This window comes from Erythrolamprus reginae, chromosome 8 (assembly GCF_031021105.1).
Source record: "Erythrolamprus reginae isolate rEryReg1 chromosome 8, rEryReg1.hap1, whole genome shotgun sequence".
NCBI classification, from domain to species: domain Eukaryota; kingdom Metazoa; phylum Chordata; class Lepidosauria; order Squamata; family Dipsadidae; genus Erythrolamprus; species Erythrolamprus reginae.
In genome coordinates this window covers 41,729,509-41,747,248 of record NC_091957.1, presented here as the reverse complement: position 1 = coordinate 41,747,248, position 17,740 = coordinate 41,729,509, and the positions used below count along the sequence as shown (strand labels likewise).

General features: G+C 43.2%; 1 protein-coding gene across 1 annotated transcript; it reads right to left on the bottom strand.

Annotated features, from left to right (window-relative positions):
* Positions 1 to 3,545: 3,545 nt before the first annotated feature.
* On the bottom strand, positions 3,546 to 15,840 carry SATL1 (spermidine/spermine N1-acetyl transferase like 1). The gene is made up of 6 exons (XM_070759777.1): positions 15,754 to 15,840; positions 14,616 to 14,667; positions 13,732 to 13,812; positions 8,794 to 8,895; positions 7,693 to 7,733; positions 3,546 to 3,971 (listed from the first exon to the last, which is right to left on the bottom strand). Exons 1-6 carry the CDS (start codon positions 15,838 to 15,840, stop codon positions 3,801 to 3,803), a joined length of 534 nt encoding a protein of 177 aa, XP_070615878.1. The 3' UTR covers positions 3,546 to 3,800.
* Between the last annotated feature and the right edge of the window lie 1,900 nt (positions 15,841 to 17,740).

Sequence of the window (17,740 nt, the reverse complement as noted above, 5' to 3'; positions counted from 1 at the left end):
TGCATTAAACGACCATCTTAACTGGTTCCAAAATTGACTCAGTTGAGGAGACCTAATGTGAAAATGTGGATTTTTCTAATATCTTGCCATAGTTTTCTAGGGAGCTATATTAAGTCGTGTGTACTTGAATTCCCAGAATTCCCCATCCTGGCTGTGGAATTCTGGGAGTTCAAGTTCACGCATCTTAAAGTTGCCAAGGTTGGACCCCGCTGCTCTAAAAGCATCATTACAGAAGTATAGTAACGACTGAAGTGTAGTAATAACTGTATTTTCTGCATAGTAATGACTGGAGTTCTTTTGGCATAGCATCTTATGGACATGAATTGGACCGAACTCCCTACTCCTGAATACTGATAGTTCCAATTTTTCTCCTCCTTGGAGGAAATCCTCAGTTTTTTCTGCTCAGAATATTTGTCCTACGTCCACTTGGTTAATACAGTCTCAGAGTTTTAACAATCCGCGGAATGTCTTAATGAGGGCGGTTATGTCGGCCTGACGGATTAAACTAGACAGGCAGGTAAACATTCTTGCACGTTTCCATTCCTCCTCCGATTCACATACGGCACTGCTAGGCTTTTGAGAGACCCAACATCTCTAACCTGTGGAAGAGCTTGACTACAAATACAGGTTTCAAGTGTAGATGCTGTCAAGGTTGACTCAGCCTTCCATCTTTCCGAGGTGGGTAAAATGAGGACCCAAATTGTGGGGGCAATAGACTGGCTCTGTTTAAAAAGTGCTATTGCTAACATGTTGTAAGCCGCCCTGAGTCTAAGGAGAAGGGCGGCATAAAAATCAGATAGATAGATAGATAGATAGATAGATAGATAGATAGATAGATAGATAGATAGATAGATAGATAGATAAATTCCAATTTAAAAAATCCAAAGACAAAACCGCAAGCATTAAATCTTACTTTAAGATTCAGAGATTTATTTCATGAGCAATTTGGAATGTGAACAGCCATTGTAACATGACTTGCACCAACAACCCATTGCAATGAGGCCCACTGACATAGCTGAGTCCAGCAGGGAATAGCTATGGCCAGTGGCCCTGAACTCATGCCAAGACATTATTTTTATACTTTCCTGGACACATTTCACAACTTACTTCCTTATTCAGTCTTACTGTCTTCTGTCTCCACATATAGCCGTGTACATCTCAAAACGTCTATCCACCAGCTATTTTCAGTTCCCACGTTCTGATTCCAAATATATTTCAAAACTACTGTATTTTTCAGAATATAAGACTTTATTTATTTATTTGTTTATTATTTATTTATTTATTCGGTTTTTATGCCGCCCTTCTCTTTAGACACAGGGCGGCTTACAACATGTTAGCAATAGCACTTTTTAACAGAGCTAGGCTATTATTTTTTCCTCCTAAAAGAAACTGAAAATTTGGGTGCATCTTACACTCCGAATGTAGCTTTTTTCAAAGCTTTTTCCCCAGCTCTAACAAGGTGCTAACGATCTTCCTGGCTTGCAGGATTTTTTTCATTGCTACTCTGCAGAAGGTTTTTTTCCAGCCCTAAGTCTTTGCAGGCTTGTTTTCATTGCTACTCCCTCCGAAAAATTGGGTTTTTTCCAGCCCTAACCAGCAGATAAAATAATGTGTTGAAGCTGACCAGACTAAGAATGCTAGCCAGATGAATACCCGGTAGGTAGATTTTTTTTCCACCTATTCTCCTCCAAAACTAAATTGTGTCTTATACCCTGGTGTGTCTTACATTCCGAATAATATGGTAGGTATTTGGTAAAAACATATTTCACAGCAACATCTAAGCAAGATTACAAATACAGTGATCCCTCGATTTTCGCGATCTCGTTCTTCGCGAAACGCTATATCGCGATTTTTCCCACGTCACTCTCTTCCTTCCTTTCTCATCTTTCTTTCTCTCTTTCTCTATCTTGCTTCTTCCTCTCTCACACTCTCTTCCTCCCTCTCTCATCTCTTTCTTTCTTTCTCTTTCTCTATCTCTCCCCCTCCTGCTGGCGGGCGGGCGAGCGGGGGCATCAGCGAGGAAGACCCAGGGAAGGTTCCTTCGGCCGCCCAGCAGCTGATCTCCTCGGCAGCGCAGCAGCAGCGAGCAGACGAAGATCGGGGTTTCCCCTTTGTGTGGGCGACGGGGAAACCCCGATCTTCGTCTGCTCGCTGCTGCTGCGCTGCCGAGCAGATCAGCTGCTAGGCGGCCGAAGGAACCTTCCCTGGGTCTTCCCCGCAGCCCATGCAAACTCCACCATCTGCGCATGCGCGGCCATGAAAAAGGGCACGCATGCGCAGATGGTGTTTTTACTTCCGCAACCCTACATCGCGAAAAATCGATTATCGCGAGGGGTCTTGGAACGGAACCCTCGCGATAATCGAGGGATCACTGTAATTCTGATACACTTTGAAATCTTTCTATCTAAAACTTTGATTCATATAGCTTTTTTAAAAAGCCTGCTATCCTTCTGAGACCTATGGACTCTGGTAGTCCAATTTAGGCTATTTGTCCATTTCTCACAGTGCTAATGAGCTTCTGACTTTAATCAAGGAGCCCCCAACAACTAAGAGAGCCCGTCTAACGTGCTGGTGGATGTACGTATTAACCAAATATTTATTTATTTGTTATTTTTTAAATCCACAATTCCATACATACTTCATTGCAAATACCTTAAAAATATATCAATGACGTACACAATTATGCATTTTTATCCACAGTTATACATCAATATCTTATTTTACACCTATTTTATACTACTATTCATCAGTCTATTTTTCTTCATTTTTTTACATTCCCCTCCTTCTATCTCCATCTCCTCTTTCTACCTTCTTGCTCTTTCTCTCCCCTTTCCTACTTCCCTCCACTCCTTCTCTTCTCCCTTCACCTTTCTACTTCCTCTTTCTCCCTCTTGGCCTTTCCCTGAGTGATTCTTACCCTAATCCATCTGATATTTAACATTCCATGTGTTTTAAAACTGTCAGTGTCTCTTCTAATATCATTATTTTTATATCATTTATGTACATAGAACTCTTAATTCAAGGTATTTGCAATTAATCTAATGCTACCTCTTCCAAACCTAATTTTTCTCCTGGGTCTACCACAAATTAATATTCAATTTTTCCACAATTTATCCATTATAGCTTAACTTCCAAAAAAGAAATTCATTGTCTCTTATGCCTCTTAATTTTAAGCTGTGTTGCTTCCTCTCCTCATTGATTGATTGATTGATTGGATTTGTATGCCGCCCCTCTCCGTAGACTCGGGGTGGCTAACAACAGTAATAAAAACAGCATATAACAATCCAATATTAAAACAGTTAAAAACCCTTATTATAAAACCAGACATACATACAGACATACTATGCATAAAATTGTAAAGGCCTAGGGGGAAAGGGTATCTCAGTCTTCATGCCTGGCGGCAGAGGTGGGTTTTAAGAAGCTTACGAAAGGCAAGGAGGGTGGGGGCAATTCTAATTTCTGGGGGGAGTTGGTTCCAGAGGGCCGGGGCCACCACAGAGAAGGCTCTTCCCCTGGGTCCCGCCAAGCTTAATATCTTTACTCATCATTCATCCCAAAAATAATAATAATAATTAAAGGGGGGGATTTCGTGTCACACCAACACAGCTTGCCAATGGAAAAACAACAGAATCTAAAGTCACGTATCATGCTAATTGCCAGTCATAAAAGAAGCAAGCTTCTTTTTAATTTCTTGTGGCTAGTATTTGCCTTCTTATAGAACCTCAATTTTAGCTAGAGGTTTCCTTGTGACCGATGAGCTGATGGTACGCCAACCGTGGAGAGAGGGAGAGACTCCCTGGTTACTGTCCGGTGGCCATTCTGACGAGGTGCTCTTTGTCGAATCGGAAAAGATGCCATCCCTCTTCGGTGGAGAGATCGGATGCCCCGTGCCTCATGTAGTACTCGATCGACGGCTTATTCCAAACCACGACGAGAAAGTGCATGCAGCTGCAGTTGGACTCGAGGGCGATCTAATCAAGGGTAAACCAAGAGGATTGCATCGGAGGACAAATCCCGAAGACCTTCGCAATGACAATTCAGCAGAATCCACTACAGCAGGGGTCCCCAACCTTGGCAGCTTTAAGACTTGTGGACTTCAATTTGCAAAGATGGCTGCAGAACTCTGGGAGTTGAAGTCCCCAAGTCTTTGCTGGCTGAGGAACTATGGGAGTTGAAGTCCCCAAGTCTTTGCTGACTGAGGAACTCTGGGAGTTGAAGTCCCCAAGTCTTTGCTGACTGAGGAACTCTGGGAGTTGAAGTCCCCAAGTCTTTGCTGACTGAGGAACTATGGGAGTTGAAGTCCACAAGTCTTTGCTGACTGAGGAACTCTGGGAGTTGAAGTCCACAAGTCTTTGCTGGCTGAGGAACTCTGGGAGTTGAAGTCCCCAAGTCTTTGCTGACTGAGGAACTCTGGGAGTTGAAGTCCCCAAGTCTTTGCTGACTGAGGAACTCTGGGAGTTGAAGTCCACAAGTCTTTGCTGGCTGAGGAACTCTGGGAGTTGAAGTCCCCAAGTCTTAAAAGTTACCTAGGTTGGAGAACCCTGCACTAAAGCTCAAATGTTGACACTACAGCATATTTTAAAATGGCCTTTTAAATCAGTACGGTAACAAAACTTAGAATTAGTGATTTCCTTCACAACAGTCATCGCATGCAGAATTGTATACAGGTAGTCCTCAACTTAGGACCAAAATCGAGTCCAGAATTTCTGTTGCTAATTTAATTTTGCCTCCTTTTACGCCCTTTCTGGCCACCGTTGTTAAGTGAATCACTGCAGTTGTTAAGTTGTTAGTAATGTGGTTGTTAAGCGAATCGGGCTCTCCTGTTTTGCTTGCCAGAAGATCACAAAAGGAATCACATGATCCCGGGACACTGCAACCATCATAAATATGAGCCAGTTGCCAGGCGTCCTAATTTTGATTACATGATCATGATGGGGAAATGCTGGAACTGTTGTGAATGTAGAAAATGGTTATAAGCAGGGGTGGGCTACTGCCCGGACGGGTGAGAATGCAGTGTGGTAGCAAAAATGGAGCTCCACCCCAGATCCCCCAATTTGCACTGAAAGATGTTGAAAGAAAATGCAGGGCGTCCTGCATAAGCCACGCCCACAATGTAAAAAATTTGGTAGCCCTTCACTGGTCACCACTGCTCCCCGTAAGCTGCGTGCGTGCACGCGTGCCCCAAAATACCCCCCGTGCACCCTTTTGCACGGGCGCGCGCTCCCCATCCCTCTGCCAGCCCGCGGGGGGGCGGGGACGGGGAAGTGCCGGCGGCAGTAGAAGGGAAGGGAGCCGCGGCCGCCCCTGCCTCCCCTCGGTGCCTCCGGTCCCCTCGCGCTCCTGGCCTCTCAGCCCTGCCTGCCCGATCCGCCCCCTCTCCTCTGCCGCCTCCTGTCTTGGGGCGCGACTTCCCCTGCGGCGGTGGTGGCTGCGGCTTCTTGGGACGAAAGTGCTCCCAGCCAGGGGGCTGCAAGAGAGGGCTTTCTCTGCGGGCTTCGGGAATGCCCACCCCGCCCCTCTCGCAGCCCCTTCGCTGGGAGCGCTTTCGTCCCAGACTTCCAGCAAGGGGGTTGCAGTAGAGGCAGGGCAGGCGTTCCCGAAGTGCTCAGAGAAAGCGCTCTCGCAGCCCCCTCGCCGTTGGTGCCTCCGTTCCAGAGCTCCGCCTTACAGCTGATCACCCAGCCGCCGCCCCACGGCTACTGCCCAATGCCGCTGCTGAGAGAAAGAGAGAAGGGGGGAGAGAGAGATAGCAAGAGAGAGAAGAGAAAGAAAGCAAGAGAGAGAGAGAGAGAAAGAAAACGAGAGAAAGAGAGAGATGAAAGGGGGGAGAGAGATAGCAAGAGAGAGAAGAGAAAGAAAGCAGTAGAGAGAGAAAGAAAACAAGAGAAAGAGAGAGAGATGAAAGGGGGGAGAGAGATAGCAAGAGAGAAGAGAAAGCAAGAGAGATAGAAAGAAAGAAAGAGTGAGAGAGAAAGAAAACGAGGGGGAGAGAGAAAGAGAGAGAAATGACTCTTCACATATGGTAAAAAGCACCCAAATAATAACAGAGAAAAAAAACTCCAGCCATTTGTGTGTGTGTGAACTCTTGAACCATTTCCAATAGCTCACCTGTTATTGGAAATGGTTCAAGAGTTCACACACACACACACAAGGGGGGAGGAGACAGGGATGGAAAAAGAGGAGAAGATAGTAATAAAATAGATTTTGGTTTTGTTTTATTATTAATTTCTTTTAATAAAAAAAGAAGGGAATTTATTTATTTATTTATTTATTTATTTATTTATTTATTTATTCTTCTGTGCCGCCCAGTCCCAAAGGGACTGTCGCTCAGACACTATACTTTTCCGCCCACACCAGAAAAAAATTAGAGGAAACATTGCTGGTCACAAGTCACTTTTCTCAGTGCTGTGCATAACTTCGGTAACCAAATGAATTATTGTTAAGTGGAGAACTACCATGTAATTGTATCAGCATGCAGACTTGCTTATACAAAGATGGAGGGACATGTTTTCGAATTCTTTATTGCTCTAAAGCAAGGATCTCCAACTTTGGCAACTTTTAAGAATTGTAGACTTCAACTCCCAGAAGATCTGGCTGAGGAATTCTTAAGTCCACAAGTCTCAATCAATCTTTCTCAACCTTGACTTGATGCACAGACTTCAATTCCCAGAATTCCCCAGGCAGCACAAGTGGCCAAGGTGGAGAAATACATTTCTCTAAAGCTATCTGGGCAAAACAAGTGTCAAGCCGGTGCAGGAGTTGGGGAAAAATTAACTGCTTGCTACACTATAGAAGGCCTGATGTTTATGGGAACTTGGGACGGGTGATTTTCATGAGTAACAGATGCAGTCACAAGGCATTCTTTAAAGTGGTTCAAGGCCATCCTATACTCGCTCACCTGGGCGGAAGCAGAAGGAGGACTTGCCATGCTGGCACAACCTGAGTGGGCAACGTGACAAGGCTGGGGAGTGGGGGACAAGGGATGTGAACTTTCAACTGGGTAGGAAACTTGGATTCAGGTTTCCCAGGATGGCTCTGGCAATATATTGGAACTTTGAGAAGTACTTTGACTTGGACTCTGATTTAGTTCGGATGATACCTGGAACCTCGACAGCAAGTTGACGAGAAGGCGATCGAGTCATTAAACATTTTGTTAAGATTTGAACGTTTGCATGTATTAAAATTATTGCATTATCATGCATGCATCTGTAGGTCATTTCAACTGAGCTATAATTTTTTCTCTCTCTAACAACAGCAATATTGCATATCAAATTGTGAAGTGTAAAGGACCATTCAGTGATGAAAACCGCTCTTTGCAATTTAAGAATTCATAAGCAATTTTAGCCACTGGCTGGAAATAAACTCAATTATTTTAAACTCAATTTTACCTCTCAGTTATGAGAGAGGTGGAGCCCTGATTTTGTGGACTCTTTCTTTTGTGGCTTTAAAGAATGCAACCAACAGATGGTTCTCTCTATTTAATGTCCCATCCCAGAAATGGCCATTTGGTTTGAGCAATGATGGAAATTTTAGCCACCAACTCAGATAGAAGGAATCCCATTTTGGAAAAGTTGCTGTAGCTTTTTTAAAAAAAACTTTTCTGCTAGCTCTTTAGCAATAATTAATGTCATCCCATGAAAATGATGAGCGTAACATTTAAAATATATAACTTAGTCTTAAATGGTTACTTGCCTGACTTAAATTTTTTAAAAGTTCCGTTCCAATGCCCCAGCCTGCCAAAACACAAATTAAGAAAAGCAGTTGTCTGAATGATAAATTCTCCATTGTTTTGTTCTAATTCAATTATCTGTACAGAAAACAAAGGTTTTATTCTACCAATCTCTCTTTTATTTTTTTAAAAAGGTTTTTAGCTGTTTTTTGTTTCGGGTCTTTTGAAATTTATTTATTTTTATTTATTTATTTATTGGATTTGTATGCCGTCCCTCTCAGTAGACTCGGGGTCGCTAACAACAGTGGTAAAAACAACATGCGACAATCCAATACTAAAACAGCTAAAAACCCTTATTTTAAAAACCAATCATACATACAAACATACCATACATAAATTTTAGAAGCCTAGGGGGAAAAAATATCTCAGTTCCCCCATGCCTGACGGCAGAGATGGCTTTTAAGGAGCTTACGAAAGGAAAGAAGGGTAGGGGCTATTCTAATCTCTGGGGGGAGTTGGTTCCCGAGGGCCGGGGCCGCCACAGAGAAGGCTCTTCCCCTGGGTCCCGTCAAACGACATTGTTTAGTTGACGGGACCCGGAGAAGGCCCACTCTGTGGGACCTAACTGGTCACTGGGATTCGTGCAGCAGAAATTAAATTAAAAAAAGGACGGCACCAATCCACCATCAAGAACAACTGCATTTGCAGAACAAACTTGACATTGTTGTGTTTCTCGGCAACTTGAAGATGGCTACACTTCAAGCTGCTGAGATTAGAAAATGCCGCTATGGTGGTTAGTAACACATTCTTGGATTCACAAAATCTAGGTAAACTTAGATTGTACAATAGGCTCAAAATCCATCACCCCAATTGGTTATGGGATGCAAACAACTACATTTCCTGCAATATCAACCACCTCACAGGTCACTTAAAAGTGACTCATCCCAAAGCAGAGGGATGGTTTAGTCTAGCGATTTTAAAAAGTCTATGGGGACATGAATGTGTATCAAAAACTGGCTTATTCTCCAGTCCTGCCACGATGCCCTGATTCCACGTCACTGTTCTTCCATTTTTCTGGCTGTGTTAGAAATGGGCCACAAGGAAAACAGGGTTGTTAAAGTTACCTCTATATTCGTCCATCACATAAAAGTCTTCTAAGTATAACAGCTTGCCAATCCAAGGGTCGTAGGTAAAGTAATACATAGCAAAAGCTACAATACTTGCATCTGTGGAGGGAAAAAAAGCAACAGCATTGTAAGTATAGTGGTACCTCTACCTAAGAAAGACTCTACTTACGAACGTTTCTAGATAAGAACCAGGTGTTCAAGATTTTTTTGCCTCTTCTCAAGAACCATTTTCCACTTACAAACCCAAGCCTCCGAAACTGTAACCGGAAAATGCAGGGAGAAGCCTCCGTGGGGCCTCTCTAGGAATCTCCTGGGAGGAAACAGGGCTGGAAAAGTCGGGAAAAAGCCTCCGTGGGGCCTCTCTAGGAATCTCGTGGGAGGAAATGGGGCCGGAAAAGGCGGGGAGAAGCCTCTGTGGGGCCTCTAGGAATCTCCTGGGAGCAAACAGGGCCTCCACCCTCCCTGTGGCTTCCCCAATCGCACACATTATTTGATTTTACATTGATTCCTATGGGGAAAATTGCTTCTTCTTACAAACTATTCTACTTAAGAACCTGGTCACGGAACGAATTAAGTTCTTGAGGTACCTCTGTAATTAATTATATCCCCAAATGAAAAAGGGTAAGGCAATCAAAGAAATCCAGTTTCTTTTCATTTCATCAATTTATTTATTAATCATAAGCCGTCCAATTTAATATGACAGATCTGGTAAGCACTACTTGGAGAGTCCCAGCGACCAGTTAGGTCCCACAGAGTTGGCCTTCTCTGGGTCCCGTCGACTAAACAATGTCGTCTGGCGGGACCCAGGGGAAGAGCCTTCTCTGTGGCGGCCCCAACCCTTTGGAACCAACTCCCCCCGGAGATTAGAATTGCCCCCACTCTCCTTGCCTTTCACAAACTCCTCAAAACCCACCTCTGCCGTCAGGCATGGGGGAATTGAGACATCTCCCAGGCCTATATAGTTTATGCATGGTATGTTTTTTAGAGTTTTTAAATATTAGATTTTTTATCATTGTTGTAAGCCGCCCTGAATCTACGGAGAGGGGCGGCATACAAATCTAATAAATAATAATAATGTATGAAGATTTAATGTAACCGCTTACCTAATTGCCTTCCGATAATAATAGCCTTCTGTTAAAATGGACCAAGAAATTAATACCTCTCACTGAGTCATTTGCATTTTATTTTTATATTGGGAAACAGGCCATTGTGGGGCAGGGGGTGTCAAACCACAGCACATCTCTTTTTTTCCTTTTGATTTTATTTATACCTTTTTTCTTCTTTGAAAAACATAAAAGCTTATTAAACAATGTATTGTATTGCCCAATTGACTGTCTCAAAAGATATTAATAAAATACTAGTCATGATAATAGTAATAACATTCATGTTTGCTTATAATAAAATTCTTACATCATTTACACACACACACACACACACAACTAATCTTTCAATTTCATAGAAACATAGAAGTCTGACGGCAGAAAAAGACCTCCTGGTCCTTCTAGTCTGCCCTTATACTATTTTCTGTATTTTATCTTAGGATGGATATATGTTTATCCCAGGCATGTTTAAATTCAGTTACTGTGGATTTATCTACCACGTCTGCTGGAAGTTTGTTCCAAGGATCTACTACTCTTTCAGTAAAATAATATTTTCTAATGTTGCTTTTGATCTTTCCCCCAACTAACTTCAGATTGTGTCCCCTTGTTCTTGTGTTCACTTTCCTACAGAAAAAAAGGGCGCGCATGCGCAGATGGTGTTTTTACTTCCGCAACCCTACATCCCGAAAAATCGATTATCGCGAGGGGTCTTGGAACGGAACCCTCGCGATAATAGAGGGATCACTGTATTCCAAATGAGGTCTCACCAGCATTCTATATAGCGGGATCATAATCTCCCTCTTCCTGCTTGTTATACCTCTAGCTATGCAGCCAAGCATCCTACTTGCTTTCCCTACCGCCTGACTGCACTGTTCACCGATTTTGAGACTGTCAGAAATCACTACCCCTAAATCCTTTTCTTCTGAAGTATTTGCTAACACAGAACTGTCAATACAATACTCAGAGTGAGGATTCCTTTTCCCCAAGTGCATTATTTTACATTTGGAAACATTAAACTGCAGTTTCCATTGCTTTGACCATTTATCTAGTAAAGTGGCCATTTATCTAGTATTTCCACCCCTTTTGTCTAACTATTGATAAAACATATCCCATATAAATTGTATCCTTGCAACTTATATTGACTGGTTCCTAATATGATTGGATTACTTATTTGTGCTTGGACTATCATTAAGTGTTGTACCTTTTGATTCTTGACAAATGTGTCTTTTCTTTTATGTACACTGAGAGCATATGCACCATGACAAAATCCTTGTGTGTCTAATCACACTTGGCCAATAAAGAATTCTATTCTTTTCTTTTCTATTCTGTTGAAAAACAGCCTGTTCCTTATCTTTTATTATGAATGTCAAGGGGTCTCCAACCTTGGCAACTTTAACCCTGGAGGACTTCAACTCCCAGAATTCTGGTTTGAAAAAAGCAGTGCTGGAGAACGGTAGGTTTAACGTCTTGTCACACCCCGAACACTGAACTCCTGTATTTGTTATTTGAGCCCTGCTTTTCTATCCGCAGATGTTTACAACTGAAAAGTAAGTAATTAAATCAGAAAGAAAGTGGGGAAACAATCTCTGTGTGGTCTGTTTTTCATTAGAGTGGACTGTTTTGTTGGGGAAACGGGTTGAGAGGAAGAGTGACACCTTTCTCATAGTCCTTTAGTCTCAAATCCACCTGACCTTTTCCAACTCTTGTTTTGAAATTCTTTTTAAAGTTTCTGGCAGTTTACGGCACACATTGACTCAAATAAAAATCATACAGTGGGAATTATTCCCGGATAAAATGGATCTGAAAAGACAAGCAGATGGAAGTTTGATTCTTTACATGGTCTTCAAAGTAGAGGTGAGAACATTAAGGGGTCTCGGGTCTTACTAAACAAACTATGTTTTCTAGTAGCCTTCATTATCCTCATTGCAGCTGCAAAGTGTCATTGTTCAAAAATGTTGAGAGTTTGGAATAGGGTTCCCACCAGCTCAAGGTTAACTCGGCCTTCATCCTTTCAAGGTTGGTAAAATAAGGACCCAGATTGTTGAGAGCAAAGATGCTGACACTCTAAACTGCTTAAGAGAGGGATGTAAAGCACTATGAAGTGGTATAAATGTCTAGGTGTAGCACTTAAGACTTATATACCCTTTCACAGTGTCTTACAGTCCTCTCTAAGTAGTTTTACAAAGTTGGCATCTCAGCCCCAACAATCTGGGACCTCATTTAGATTCTCAAAAGGTGGAACAGGACAATTCATGACAGCCAACTCACCACAACCAATTTGCTGTGGAACAATTTAACAATTCTATTTAATTACCATAGTTTTCGGAGCATAACGCACACCTTTTTTTCCCCCAAAAGGGGGTTGAAATGTTGGTGCGTCTTATACACCGAATATAGCCATTTTTGGCCTCCCAAAGCCCCACCCAAGCATCTCATTTTTGCAAAAAAATGGACCGGGTTTTTTTTTGTGTTAAAATTAGGTGCGCAGAGGGTTTTGGGGGACTTGCAGAGTGCTCCTAGGGGCCAGAGAGAACAAAACCCTTTTTTCTTACTTATCTGTTTGAAATCTTGGTGTGTCTTACACACCAGTGTGTCTTCTAGCTTGAAAAATATGGTAGTTAAAATACAATTCAAAGTGTTGGTTATGACCTTTAAAGCCCTTCATGGCATCGGACCAGAATATCTCCGAGACCGCCTTCTGTCGCACGAATCCCAGCGACCGATTAGGTCCCACAGAGCGGGCCTCCTCCGGGTCCCGTCAACTAAACAATGTCGGTTGGCGGGCCCCAGGGGGAGAGCCTTCTCTGTGGCGGCACCGACTCTCTGGAACCAACTCCCCCCGGAGATCAGAACCGCCCCTACTCTTCCTGCCTTCCGCAAACTCCTCAAAACCGACCTTTGCTGTCAGGCATGGGGAAACTAAACATCTCCCCCTGGGCACGTTGAATTTATACATGGTATGCCTGTGTGTATGTATCTTAGTATATGGGTTTTTTTTAAAAAAAATTCAATATTTTAATTAATTGGATTATGTATTGGATTGCTTGTCACTTGTTGTGAGCCGCCCCGAGTCTTCGGAGAGGGGCGGCATACAAATCCAAATAATAAAATAAATAAATAAATAAAAATACTGTATATTATAATTTTTGTCCTTCGGATTTTCTTCTATCCCTCCCTTTTGCATCCTTTTTTGTAATGATTCTATTCCACCATTTCTTTGATATTACTGTAACTCTGGTCCTGCAATAAGTTGGCCATGGCAAGGTAGCTGCAGTGAATTGTTATAAACTTTCACGCACTCGATGGGAATAATAGTTTTGTGTGTATGAAAGCACAGCTCCTTTCACAATTACAGGTTGCCTTGCCACTAATTGTCTTTGACACTCCGTTCACCTTAGGCTCAAAGGCAACAGGAAAATGTCAGAATGAGCCTCTGCATATCATTGGGCACCTCTGAAAGTTCCATTGATTTTTTTTCCCCAACTGCCCTTTTATCCTACAGGCCGTTGAGAAAATTAAGAAAGTGGGCAGAAGTTAAAATACAGCCAGCCATTGTATTTCTGGGCTGAGGCACATGGAATGCTGTTACCTTCCTAATAAAAGGTGGTCCCTATTTTTTTTACTTGCATTTTTTTACATGTTTTCCAACTGCTAGGTTGGCAGAAGCTGGGACAAGTAATGGGAGATCACCCCGGTACCTGGTGCTAGGGATTTGAACCGCCAGACTGCTGACCTTTCGATCAACAAGCTCAGCGTCTTAGCCACTGAGCCACCGCATAGCTGCAAAGGTAGTTAAGACTCATTTCACCAGCGAAATAATTAGTTTTTTGCTTACCTAACATTACATTTTCCGATGATACCTCTGCTACTAAACACTTGAAGAAAGGATGCGTTCCAAAACCATCTCGAAGTAAATCTGAAAAAATGTTCAAGCCATTGAATGAAGGGTGAGAAATACATGAAAATTACAAAAGACAGGATCATCATTGGCCCCAAAGCCTTTAAGCTGATGTTTTCTTAAGTATGTTTTCACCCAGGGATGGGCTCAGCCCCAGAACGGCGGGAACCCTGTTCCAGTAGCGGAAATGAAGTCCATAGTGTAGCTCCATTACCGCCCGGCGTGCACATGCAACTGGATCAATTCCAGTAAAAATTACCAGGTTTTTTGCTTCTGCTCATGTACAGAAGCAAAGAAATCAGCAATTTTTGGCCAAATCTCAATACCGGAAGGACGTCCACACGAGATTTTGGCTTCTGCACATGCACTGTACTATTTCAGTGTAGAAAAGCTAGTAGTCCTGTCCTTGATATATGAGCCCCAAATTTCCACCACTAAGTGACACAAGAATGTCAAGGTTCAAGTACTAAGTTAATTTTGCTCCATTTGAGGGTCTTTCTTGCCATCCCCATCGTTAAACAAATCACTACTGTCATTAAGTTTGATCATAAAGTGAATCTGGTTTTCCCCAGTTGACTTTGTTGGTCAGAAGATCACAAAAGGGGATCCCACAATCCCCGGGGACACAGTGACCGTCATAAATATGAACCGGTTGCCAAGTGTCCAAGTTTTGATCGCATGACCATGAAAGATCATCAGCGTGAAAAAATGGCCGTAAAGTCACTTTTTTCAGTCCCATTGCAACTTCAACCGATCATTAAATGAAAGGCGGTAAGTCAAGGACTAGCTGTATAAAACCCCTGAAAAGCTGCTATTTTTACCTGTTTCTGTTATTTTTACTGCTTCGGGCATGTTTTCATAAGCAGCCAGTTCCTGCCAAGAGAAGAAACCAGAATGTCACTGGGATGAAGAAAAGAAATGCAGGTGGGATTCAGCCAGTTCTGAAATTTTGAGTAGTTCAGAGAACCGGTAGTGGAAATTTTGAATAGTTCGGAGAACCGGTAGTGGAAATTTTGAGTAGTTCAGAGAACCGGTAGTGGAAATTTTGAGTAGTTCAGAGAACCGGTAGTGGAAATTTTGAGTAGTTCGGAGAACCAGTAGTGGAAATTTTGGGTAGTTCAGCTTATTATTTATTATTATGATTATTATTATTATTTAGAAAGGGGTGTGCATAAGTGCACCCGAGTGCCTTCCATCCCCTGTCCTAATGTTTCTCTTTTACTAGTATCATGTATATAAATATTATTATATCTTTGTATACCACCAATACGTACTTGACCAAACAAATAAATAAAATAAATGAATAAATTTTGAGTAGTTCAAAGGCCTGGCAAATACCACCTGTGGCTGGCTCCCCCCCTCCATCTATTCACTGCCTCCTGAGTCCCAGTTGATCAGCTGGGTCTTCTTTTGTTGCCCTGCAGAGGAGATCGGAGCTGGAAAGCAGGTTAAGTGGGGTGGAGAGCAGGGGCAGGTTCCTCTTGCCTTTCCTACTGGTGCACATTGCGACATTTTACGCCCGGGCGCTTGCTACATTTATGCATGCACGCATGTCTCCATGAGCGATTTTACTTCCCACGGATGCTCAGAGGGATGATTTTACTTCCATGCATGGCTCAGAGAGCCAAAAAATTGCGAAACCCACACAAAAATAGATGGCAACATGCACAGATGGGCAAAGGCAGCAGCAGAGCGGTTGCGCCAAAATTGCATCATCGGTGGTCCAATACTGGAAGCGTGCACACCAGAGTCACCGATAGGAACCCACCTCTAATGGGCAGGGAATTTTGCAGTATCCTTCACCTACCATGCCCGCCAAGCCACACTTTGCCCACCAAGCCATGCCCATAGAATCGATAGTAAAAAAAAATGTGAATCCCACCACTGAAAACAATGTTATTTGTTTGGACTCCCCAACAGTTGATAGGTTAAGATCATCACCCCATCCTCTTCTCTTACTCTAATGAGTCGCATGATATGTGGGCAGTCCCGCGGCTCGGCTGGTCGCACCCGGAAGCGATTCATGGAGTTGCTGTTGCCTTCCATAGCGAGACGGTGAAGCAGCAGCGTGGCCATTCGCTTCCCACAAAGGGGCTTGAGCGCTGCTGAGCCTCTGCTGGGGCTGCTTCATTCACCATCTCAGAGAGTGATGGTCAGACAAGGCCAGAAAAAGAAAAAAGAAGACAAAAGAAGAAGTAGAAGCGGCGTTCTTCCTTCACCCCCGCCCTTCCCTGTGTTATTTTTTCTCCTGCCCGTTTACAAAGAATGGAGATTGGGTTCCTGTTTCTGGCTCGCTTCCATCCCAGCTTGGGCTGGGGGTCACCCAACAGGCCCTGATCAGGCAAAGAGTCACAATGGGCCCAGCATCACAATCTCTCATCCCTGCTCATCTTCTTCCCCTATAAACAATTATCAAGACAAGGTGAAGGTGGGGAGAGAAATTCTCCAGGTAAGCCAACCTAGGAATTGACTGAGCTTTTCCTCCTCCTCTTCCTCCTCCTTCCTCCTCCTCTTCTTCCACTTCCCCCTCCCCTTCTCCTCCCAGGAAGACCACCTACAATACTTCTTGGAATTTGTCTTCATTTAACATTGGGGAAAACCAAACTGTAATAGCAATAGCACTTACCATATTTTTCAAAATATAAGTTTCAAGTTTCATTGGATTTATATGCCGCCCCCTCCGAAAACTCGGGGCAGCTAACAACAATCATGAACAATATACAATAAAATCCAATACTAAAAGCAAATTAAAACCCCTTAATATATAAAAACCAAACATACCTACAAACATACCATGTATACAGTTGTAACGGCCTACGGGGAGAAGAAGTCTTAATTCCCCCATGCCTGGCGGCAGAGGTGGGTTTTAAGTAGCTTACGAAAGGCAAGGAGGATGGGGGCAATTCTAATCTCTGGGGGGGAGTTGGTTCCAGAGGGCCTGGGCCGCCACAGAGAAGGCTCTTCCCCTGGGTCCCGCCAAGACGCGCCGGCATATAAGACGCACCTTAGTTTGGGGGGAAACTAACTACACTCTCTTCTTCAACAGGGTTGCGACTGAATATTTTGAAATGTATTACTGTATTTTTCGGAGTATAATTAGTTTTTGGGGAGGAAAATAGGGAAAAGAATCTGCTTATCAGGTATTCATCTGGCTAGCATCCTTAGCATGTTATTTTATCCCCTGGTGAGGGCTTTTTAAAATTATTATTCGGAGAGAGTAACAATGAAAGAGCTTGCAAGTGTTATTTTCATGGAGGAGTCATGGCCAGTTTTAGATCTTGCACCAAAAGATAGGTTTTAGAACTGCTGTTTTTATTCAGGGCATCGTGCAGTTTTCATTTCTTAGTGTTGCAGTGATAGATAAAGTGGTGACGTAGATTTTGAAAAGGCAGGAGTATTCCCAGAGAAGGTCAAAAAAAGGCATTTTGTAACTTGCATAGAGAGGGGAGGCTCCTGTTGCCTAGCTCAGCTCCAACGTGCATGTGTGTTTTGGCCAGCTGATATTTGGCTTGCACAGAGGCTCTGGGAGGGCGTTTTTGGCTTCCAGTGAGCCTCCTGGGGGATGGGGGAGGGCATGTTTACCCTCCTCTGGCTCCAGGGAAGCCTTTGGAGCCTGGGGAAGGAAAAACACAAGCCTACTGGGCCCATCAGAAGTTGGGAAACAGCCTCCAGAGGACCTCCAGGAGACGGGGGAAGTTGTTTTTGCCCTCCACAGGCATTGAATTATGGGTGTGGGCACTCGCACATGTGCGATAGTGCGCGCCCACGCTTTTTTGGCACTGGAGGGAAAAAAGGTTTGCCATCTCTGCCCTAGAGAGATTGAAGATCTGTTGAATTTGTCTAATAGATATTTTAAAAAATCCTTTCCACTTCCATATCACTTTTTTATGATGGTAATTTTTCAGGGCATTGCACTCATAGATAAGAAAAAAGAGTTCCTTATGAC

Coding starts and splice junctions, on each gene's coding strand:
- SATL1 (XM_070759777.1), bottom strand. CDS start 15,840: ATGGAAGGCAACAGCAACTCCATGAATCGCTTCCGGGTGCGACCAGCC. Junction 14,668..15,753: donor ATATCATGCGACTCATTAGA/GTAAGAGAAGAG, acceptor TTCTCTTGGCAG/GAACTGGCTGCTTATGAAAA. Junction 8,896..13,731: donor ATCGGAAAATGTAATGTTAG/GTAAGCAAAAAA, acceptor TTCCCTCCACAG/ATGCAAGTATTGTAGCTTTT.